We start from the raw sequence: 10,219 nt of genomic DNA on the forward strand, positions 1-10,219 counted from the left end.
GACTGAAGGTGTGAGGAAGTAAGAGGTGGGGAGCTGTTATAGCAGCACAATGTATCATGCAGATATAAGACAATTTTCAGCCCTCGTATTCAGTCCTCAATTGCTTCTAAACTGCTGCTAGCTCTGCTGCTTTGTTTTAAACTTGAAGCCCTTCCAGTCCTTTTTGGAAGCACTATAGTAAGCTAAGTGTCTATCCAAGTCAACATAGTTCACCCAATATGTCAGATGAGGATAATGATGCCATTCCTTTCTGTTGGATAACTTCTTTCATGCCTATGTCTCAAGTTTTTGCCAAGAACATTCTATTGGATGACCATTTTTACCTTATTAGGTATTTTGGAAAATGATCTTTATACTGTTTATAATCTCATAGCTATTCTGTTTTAATAAATGTACATTGAATAAATGATCTTACACACTCTGTGTATTATTGGAATCCACATAAATTCTGAATATCTGATATGTTTTTTTCATCTAATTTCAAGTGATGTTACTCATCTGTGGAGCTCTTGTAAATGGTCCTTATACATTGATCACAACAGCTGTCTCGGCTGACTTGGTGAGTGCTTTTCTGTTCCCGCTAATACAAATAAGAACACATGAAAGGGAGGGGCACAAAGTTCTAGAGAAGGACAGAAACCAGAGAGAGATATAGCTGTTCTCCCTCCACCAGGCAAGACTGTGTGAGTTCAATGATCTCCCCACCCTTAAGAAAGTGAAGGGTTCCCAATATCTTCATTATCTCAATCTGATTTAAGAAAAAGGAGGCTCAGGAAAAGCTGCTGTTTTATCCTTATAGCAATTCCTGTATGATGCTAACCTGTAAAACAGGTTGTATATGGATTCATAGCAGTATCACAAGAAAACAGGAAATAAGAGTGTGGCCCAAGTTTAAACCCTTTGAGAGAAACATTGCATGGGAAAAGAAAGTCAAAATGGAGTGGAAGAGTAGAGGCTTTCTCCATGCTCCTGCATAATGTTTTTGTTCTCTTCCCAAGGGCGATGGTTATAAAAGCATGTCTTTTGTCATGCTGTAAAAATCCATTTGCCAAAAGGTACACTTTTACGACTTGTCTCCATCAGGAAGAGAACAGAAGTGCTATGATAACATGTGGCGAGGCAAAGAGAAAGCCACTACTCTCCCACTCTGTTTCAGATTTTTTTCTCATGTGATAAGGCTCCCTCTCTTAAGTATTTATGAATTAGGTACTAGATACAGCTTTTCGTTACACTACCATTCGATGAAGCATACTTTTAAAGAAAACTTTCACACACAAAATTACCTGGAAAGTTTTGCAGAGTCCTGTTGTATACATGTTTATAGGACTATGGAATTTTAGAAACTACATTGTACTGCTGATACTGTTTTCTGTCATGAATGTGTGTAGCTAAAGCTAGTTGGTAATTTCTTTTCAATTGGAGGGGGGGGAAGGAACAGTGTAAATATAGATTAAAATATTATTTACGTGCCCTTTCTCTGTGTTAAAATATTAAGGACTTATTATTTTGTCTCTTTAAGGGTACACATAAAAGTCTTAAGGGAAATGCAAGAGCACTCTCCACTGTTACAGCCATCATTGATGGAACAGGTTCTGTAGGTAAGCCCTCACTTTATAATATACTTGCCTTAGGAACCAAATACTGAAATGGTCAATAGCACTGTTAAGTGTAATATACCTATGTAGAAATAGAAATTTAGGTTCACTGTTGCTTAGCTATTTTATTTTATTAGATATAATGTCAGTAGCAGATGAAAATCCACTCCAGGTACCATAGCCAAACAGTCCTCTTAAACAGACTCTGGCAACCTTCCCTAGTGAGCTATGTATAATTAAGAGGATGGCCATGTGTGTATTACTTGTGCTACTTCATAATTGGCCTCAGATATAGTCACCTATAGTACTCCTTAGAGATCAGTTCTAGTCCCCATTTTGGTCTGTTTCCAGTCTTCACCACTTCACCTAATAATGCTTACAGACTATAAAATATTTTATCATAGTGGTGGGAGAAAGATTTTTTTTCTTTCAAAAAGGAAAAGGATACTCCTTGCTTCCAGTGTCTTCTTTCTCCCTTCTTCCAGCCTATCCCCAACTTCTGAGTGGTGTCTCTTTGTCTGGAGCTATACCTTGTGCACAGATGCCTTATGTAACTGTCCATCTTGTGACAGTCTGTTGGAGAGTCTAATCCATTTATTATCCTGTAAACACTGTTTGTGAGATGATCAGTAGTAAAGTCGATTAAATGTACAGCTAGATACTGAAGCTTCACCACTAGGCTTAAATCAATTCTCAAACACAGTATGCACATCTGTCACTACTTATTGAATTATTAAGCAATAGAGGCTCTTAACAAATAAGTGCAATAGTTGCTTTAGTTTAGAGATTAATGCCCGTTTACAAGTTTTAGCTCTGCCATCTTCTAATCTTGGACCACCCAAGTTCCCCAAAGAGTCACTCACTCCTTGACAGTGTGGAACCAGGAATACAGGAATGTGCCATGTCTCTCAAATCAAAGCAGAAGAGGCTTGCTTAAACCACAAAGTCAGATTTATTGTCTAGCATGCATGCATGCATGCACAGTTCTTCTTTTGCTCTTTGGCAGGTAATAAAGTTTAGAAATCAGGGAGTATAGATTTTACTAACTCCAGATTGAAATTCCCTTAAGATACTTAGCTTTACATTTATATAAAACTTTGGCTAGAAAATAACCCAAGGATACAGGTGGAGCCTGGTGCAAGGAATAGCTGTCCTCCCTGACATGAACACTTTTCCATCCAGGAAATACTTTCTAATGATCCATCTGCATAATAATGTGTGGCCGCACTCAAAGAGGTTTATGCTTGTTTATCTGCAACTGTAGCTCATTAGGAGTAGCTTGCATTTTCATAATCCTTCCCTCCTCATCATTTGTGTCACAGTGCTGTCAACAGTGTTTACAATTTGGTGGTGCAGTAGAAACATATAAAACAGCCTTATTCAAATTTGTTGTCATTCTTGACATTGCAGTACAGTACTAAACACTGTTCTGCCATTACATATACAGTACTGATTCTTTTATAGTATGCCATTAACACATGTACATTATTTTTCAGGTGCTGCTCTGGGACCATTGTTAGCAGGCCTCCTTTCCCCTTCTGGTTGGAACAATGTATTTTATATGCTGATGATAGCAGATGCCTGTGCCTTATTAGTAAGTCAAAGTATGCCATAGTATAATTCCATCCTCCACTGACTCATTTGTTAAAATTCAGGCTTCGGTTTAACAAGGTGTCCCTATCTGCTTGAATGTGTAAAGTTCCACAGTGTGGGCACTGCAGCCAAATGGAACATTCTGAAGCATATTGGGGCAACTGCAATTTAGTTTTTGTACAATGCATGTTCAACAAAGTGTGTGTGTGTGTTAGTTATAGAAAGAAAGAAAAAACACATTTCTCCAAATATACTTCACTATTAGTAACCATAATCTTTTGTGTATTAGCCAGTGGTAACATGAAAAGCAGTTCAGCAAAAAGAACTGAAATATGTGGGTTTTTTTCTAGCCTCCAAACAGTATCACAGTTGTTATTACTGAAATGCTAAAATCTAATATGGTAATACACTATAGTCTGGTATTCCAAATGGTCTGAAAAATACATGTATTTTTCCACAGGTATTCTAGCTAAATAGGGTATTACTAACAGAAGACTAAAGGAAAAATGTAACAGGAATTCATATCACGGAGATTCAGTGTGCTACATTCACCCCCTAACTCTATTCTTACTGCTTTTATTGAAATAGCATAATCTTGAGAGGTCTCATTCTGATTTTATATTTCAGTGGAGATGGAGATTGCCTTCAGTTTTAAAACCCTTAAATGGAATGTGAGACACAATTTCACTTGAAGCGCAAATTGTTTTTGAGCGTCTCTCATGTTGTTCCTGTAAACGTCCATTTTTCCTAATGCAAAAGAGAAAGGGAGGGGAAGCATTTGAGATATCTCTGAGTTACCTCCCAACCAGAGCCAGTTCTGCTATAAAAGAGAATTAGACAGCTGTCTGAGGCAGTAGGTTTTGGAGGTGTAATAAAGGCAATAAGTAATTTGCTATTTAATTCACTATTGTATTTTACTGCCAGGTACCAAAATAACGTCTCTAACCAGTGTGCTATGCACCTTGATTTTGGTAGTTGTAGGGAAAGGGTGCCATATGCTGTTCTTCCCCAAGCAGTCAAATGTCTTGGGCTGGTGTGAGTTTTCCTTCATATTTCAGCATTTTAAACTGATCAAAGTTATTCCTGAAATAACACCTTTAAATTTCCTGTAGGCAGACCATTGCAGACTATAATTCATTGTTGATATATTTATTTTTTATTTATTAATCCCATTTAATTTACATATTTATATTTATTGTATTAATTTTATAGTTTACAGATGTTAACTGGGGCTGGTTACAGGGTCTGTGCAACTCCTTGCTAAGACAGCTCCCCTGATTGCAAGTTGGTTTCTGGGCATGATTCAAAGTGCTGGTTATGACCTATAAAGCCCTCTATGATGTTTATCACACTATGCTCTTAAAGAGCTACTATTCCAGTTGTGACTCCTCTAGCAGCCTCCTGTTGCATGCTGGGATTGGCAGTTTTAAGGAGCTGAACTTCTCTGCCTGAGAATTCTAAATACCCCGCCTTAAAACTGCCAATCCCAGCATGCAACAGGAGGCAGCTAGAGGAGTCACACTGGAATAGTACCTCTTTAAGAGCATAGTGTGATAAACATCTATGATTTGGGTCTGGGCAATCTAATAGACCATATCTTCTCATCTGAGCCTGCCTGGATCCTGAAATCCTCAGGAGAGGCCCTTCTTTTAATAGCACCACCTTCACAGCTGCATGAGATAGGGTCTGGAACTCCCTCTTTCGGGAGACTGGAGTGTTGCCTTCCTTCCACCATTAGTAGGTGAAGACTTTATTTTATTCAGACATATTTTTAAAACTGAACGCTTTTAAGAGTTGGCTTGTAAGAGGGTGCTGTACCACCTTAAATTGTAGTTTTAACTGTTTTCTGTCCTTTGAAAGTGCATATTTAAAATTGTGGAATACCATGAATAGTTTAATTCTATTTTAATATTATATTTACTTGCTTTTAACTATATTGTGACCATTTTAATTTATAAGCCACCATGAGTCCCAATCTTGGGAAGATGGTAGTGTATAAATAAATTGCCATTGTCATTATCTCAGTTTTCCCCTAGTATAGAATCCAAGACAACTCACAGCACAGGTTAAAAGAAAATGCACCTCAAAACAATTTATAATAGAAAAGTTTTAACAATTTTTAAAATTATTTTAACAATTTTTTTAAAATTAAAATACAGCAATAAGGATAAAAATACAAAAATTCTTATTAATAGATTTATATGCAATAGCCTATTGAAATATATAGGTCTTTGCCAACAGAAAGAGAACAGACAGATCAAGCTAGCCTACCATGAAAGGGAATTCCACAGCCTGGAAGTAGCCACTGAGAAGGCTGTGTTTTTTTTACTCTCTCACAGATTTTTTACTCTCTCACAGATGCACACACACACCATCATATCACCCTCTCATGCTTGATACAGTCTATCCCCACCCCTGCTTTCCCCTCTGCCAGCAGTGGAGAGATTTAAATCTCCACTCCCTCCATAATGAGATCCTATCACACATCTTTCCTTCCCTGCTACCCAGTTAAATGATGCTTTTCCTATCACTGCTAAGCTGGTGTTACCCACAAAAGTGCAAGGCTTGGAGAACCCCCATTCATAGTAGCAGTCTATGTTAAATATTTTGGGAGATGTTATTTTAGGTTGTGAGAGGATGGGTAACTTTTTAGCTAATGGATATACATACAACACAATACATATGTATTAACTGTCCAGCCAAAATCCACTGCTTACTTTGTAATTTCAGGGTGCTGACTTGACCATATTTTTCATATAAAACCTTTAGTCTCCATGTAAGCTCTGCTAGAAAAGACCAAAAATTGATACAATTTTCTCAAATGCACTTTATCCACATGACCATATACCTCCTTCCTTCCTTCTAAACAACTTTGTATATGAATGAGCTTTTGTTAAGATTCAAGGAGCATTCATTTCCTTCTTCCATATTTCTGATGTGTTTTCAGATGCTTGAGTATCTTACTTTAAAACTCCATCATGATTTAACATTTAAAATTTAAATGAAGTTAATTTGTCATATATAATTAGCATATGGCTTCTTTTATTTATTTTTTTACAGTTTTTACTCCGCCTCATACGAAAAGAACTTGATTGTAGTTTGGATCAGACTCTGTAAGTTCTTTAAATTCTATGTTCTGAGAGATTTTAGGCAACAATAGCATGTCTTCCACTCCCTTCTCTATGTTTGAATTTAACACAACTATTTAACAGCCTTTAAAGTAATTTCTCATAGCAAGCATATTTGGAAAAGCTTTTAATTTTTAAAATAAGAAGTCAATTGTCATAAGAGTCATATAATTCCAAATATGTTTCATCTTTTGTTTATTACATTTTCATCCTCACTAACACAGTACATGTTATCCTCAAAATTCCACATGTTATTTTATTGTTTGCTTTTTAGCATTAATCTAAAGGAACTGTCTTAGACTTGACGGGCAAAATAGACCAGCTTCCAGTCTCTTCAGGAGTGAGGTGTGCACATGACATACACCCCCAGAGTGGCTTGAAGCCGGACTAAAGGCGTCTAAGGCAGGCCAGGGCCAATGGCAAAAGGAGTGCTGAAAAAGTGCTCCTTGCCGGTGGTCCGTTCAGGACCGTAGTGGTGGCTCACTTTAAGAGTGAGCTGTGTGGTTGCTGCAGTCCTCGGGTGATTGTAGGCCTCTGGTCACTTTTTCCTGCCCTTCTGCATGACCCCTAGGTTTTTAAACTTCGGTTTTGTGTGCCTGAGGCTGTGTTGGCATCATGTATGTGTGTTTAGCTTCCTTGGATCTCTGTTTGGAATTTTTAATCCACAGAGATGTAACACATAAGCATATGAAATTAAAATGGAACTGGACCATTTCTGACTGAGGCTGAAGTTAATGCAAAGCACGTTGGATCAATTCCTAATAGTAATACACTAGAGGGCAAAGGTAGGCATCTTGTGACCCTATTCTTAGACTGCAACCTACAGCATTGGTTACGTTGGTTGAGGTGGTGTGAGTTGCAGTTCAACATCCGGAGGACCTTGTTTGCCACCCTTATTATAGGGTTTACATTAAACCTGGCTTCCTTTTGCATTAAAACATAAAACATATTTCAACACCCTTCAGCTAACAAGGCCAATGCGATTTTAGGCTGCATCAATAGAAGTATAGTGTCTAGATCAAGGGAAGTAATAGTGCCACTATATTCTGCTCTGGTCAGGCCCCACCTGGAATATTGTGTCCAGTTCTGGGCACCACAATTCAAAAAGGACATTGAGAAACTGGAGCATGTCCAAAGGAGGGTGACTAAAATGGTGAAAGGTCTGGAAACCTTGCCCTATGAGGAACGACTCAGGGAGCTGGGGATGTTTAGCCTGGAGAAGAGAAGGTTAAGAGGTGATATGATAGCCCTATTTAAATACTTGAAGGGATGTCATATTGAGGAGGGAGCAAGCTTGTTTTCTGCTGCTCCAGAGACTAGGACCCGGAGCAATGGATGCAAGCTGCAGGAAAAGAGATTCCACCTCAATCCTGACAGTAAGGGCTGTTCAACAGTGGAACACACTTCCTAGGAGTGTAGTGGAGTCTCCCTCCTTGGAGGTCTTCAAGCGGAGGCTGGATGGCCATCTTTCGGGGATGCTTTGATCTGGATTTCTTGCATGGCAGGAGGTTGGACTCTTCCAACTCTATGATTTTATGATTCTATGAGCATTTTCAGCCATGGATAACTTGTACAAATCAGTACAGAAAACTGGAATTGACTTCCCTCTTTTTGCTACTTTAGCCCCAATCAAGTGTATTAGCGCATTTTCCAGAACCTTTTGCATACCAGCTTTTAGTTAGCTGAGCTTTTAATCACCAGAGATTGTTATAGAACTCACTGAGCTATTGAATCAGATTTTCTTTACATATTTACTTTTAAAATATAAATACACTCAATGATAGCTAATTACATAACTAAAATAACTATGCCCTGCTTTGAATTACTATAGATTTGTCAGACTGGAAAACTAAACAGTGTTTGAAGACAGGGGGGCTCCTTAGTTACTGGTTGCTATAGTTGTTTGTGGGTTTTTCAGGCTATGTGGCCATGTTCTAGAACAGTTTATTCCTGATGTTTCACCAGCATCTGTGGCTGGCATCTATCTCTGAAAATGCCAGCCACAGATGCTGGTGAAACATCAGGAATAAATTGTTCTAGAACATGGCTACGTTGCCCGAAAAACCCACAAACAACTATAGATGCTGACCATGAAAGCCTTCGACTTACTGATTGCTGCTTCTAGATATTTATCAACTTGTCTTATAACTAATATTTTTCAATCTTTTGCAGGTTTAAAGAGCACTGAATATCTGGCAAGGAAGAATTGTGTGATATATTTACAATACTTGTTTTAAAGTTTAACTATGATCCAGAAAGCCTATTTATTCTCCTCCACCTCATAAAGAAATGACTTTGTTAACAAGGACATTGATGGTGGTGGGGAGAGGAATCCCTGTTGCACATGTTTATCTGAATCCTAAGTCTTGTGGAAATAGCTGTTCTGCATTTTGTTACATTTTTTGAAATTATTTGCACAATTGATGAAAGTAGTAAGAAAGTCATCTGTTCGTTCGCTCTCTTTATTTTGCACATACATTAATATCTCAGGAAGCTGTCTTCAAAGAAGGGAGATAGTACAGCACAACTTGAACCAAAGAAAACGTGCCTTGATATTCATTTGTCTTAAGTAAATGTTATACTACATGGTTGGTTTTATTTTTTTAATACACTGCAAACAGATCTGAGGCAAGAACTTCAAGTGCTTCAAATTAACTTCAAGTGCTTTTTTACAATGTGCTAAAAAGGATTAGCAAAATTTTGAGCAAAGTGTCCTTCATGTCATGTCTGATCTCGCTAGAAGTTACTGTTGTTGAACGTGTGCTAATTGTTCATCTGCAAAAAACACACAAACCAGGTTCTCCTTATTAACCAGTGCTAACAACTAACTTTTCACACTCTATAGTTGCAAAGACAATATTATGAATGTTGGAACCAATGCTGCCAAATATATATGGAGGTCATGCTTGGATAGCCCACTTCCCTGTTTCAAAGTCTTTTTGGCTGTAGTGAATAAGCATCTGAAGAACAGCATCCTTGCCCATTATTGTCTATAATACAGCCGTAACATCTGTAAGCTTACTAGGTTTCTGCTACTGATCAGGTGATGCTGATTGTATAGATGACATAAAACATGACATAACTGGACTGACAATTGAGTCTTCTGTCATGTATTTTCTAGTATGGCTATTTTTAATTATTTTGAGGCCAGTATAAGTAAATGCACAAGCAGTGCATCAACTTCAATAACACCTGAAAACAGCCAAATAAAATTGTTACTATCCCACAAATACCTTTTGGAGAATAATATTAGCTCTGATCATCTACTACAGATTGTTCATAATAACTACAAGCTGAACTTGCCTATTGTTTATTTAATTTTTTCCCCAACAGCAAAGTGAACAGTGAAGCTCCTGCTTTTGTTGTGTTCGGAGCATTCATCAGAATCCCCCATAATTCTGTATTGTGATTATTTTCTCTGGAGGCTTAGCAATACCTGTGACTGGTTTTTGATCCTTGTGCATATATATAGCTAATTAGAGTACCCTTATCACAAACTGTGTTTTGCTGGAGAATAATAGTATTCATTCAGTAGCTGGAAATGGATATACTACTGAGCATTTTCACTGATAACATATGGGCTATTCATAGCTGTACTGAAGTATTTTCCACATGGTTACAGCCTTAATCTGTATTCGAGTTACATGTAAGGGGGGGAAATGAATATTTTACCAAAGGCAGAGAGAAATTATCCCATGAAAACATAAGTGTTAACCATTTGTGCACATTGTTCCTGATTCTTCTGTATAATGTCATGTCAATAGGAAACTTGCTTCTGGTCTAAAAAGATGTAATTAACACAGAACTCTTTTTTAAAAAGAAAAGAAAGATATATATGTGGTAGGACTTTCATAGTTTTCACTATGTGTTTTCCTAATATGTATTTATTAAAGTTAAGTAATT

At 37.5% G+C, this 10,219-nt stretch overlaps 1 protein-coding gene across 3 annotated transcripts in view; it reads left to right on the forward strand.

Annotated features, from left to right (window-relative positions):
• SLC37A1 (solute carrier family 37 member 1) overlaps window positions 1-10,219 on the forward strand; it is a 44,186-nt gene extending 33,967 nt beyond the window's left edge. For all 3 annotated transcript variants that reach the window (XM_042459576.1, XM_042459575.1, XM_042459577.1), the window contains 5 exons: window positions 486-559; window positions 1,520-1,598; window positions 3,092-3,189; window positions 6,249-6,301; window positions 8,489-10,219. In XM_042459576.1, the coding sequence (XP_042315510.1) occupies window positions 486-559; window positions 1,520-1,598; window positions 3,092-3,189; window positions 6,249-6,301; window positions 8,489-8,504 (320 nt within the window). In that variant the 3' untranslated portion in view covers window positions 8,505-10,219. The remainder of the gene's footprint in view (window positions 1-485; window positions 560-1,519; window positions 1,599-3,091; window positions 3,190-6,248; window positions 6,302-8,488) is intronic.

This window comes from Sceloporus undulatus, chromosome 3 (genome assembly GCF_019175285.1).
Source record: "Sceloporus undulatus isolate JIND9_A2432 ecotype Alabama chromosome 3, SceUnd_v1.1, whole genome shotgun sequence".
Classification (NCBI taxonomy): domain Eukaryota; kingdom Metazoa; phylum Chordata; class Lepidosauria; order Squamata; family Phrynosomatidae; genus Sceloporus; species Sceloporus undulatus.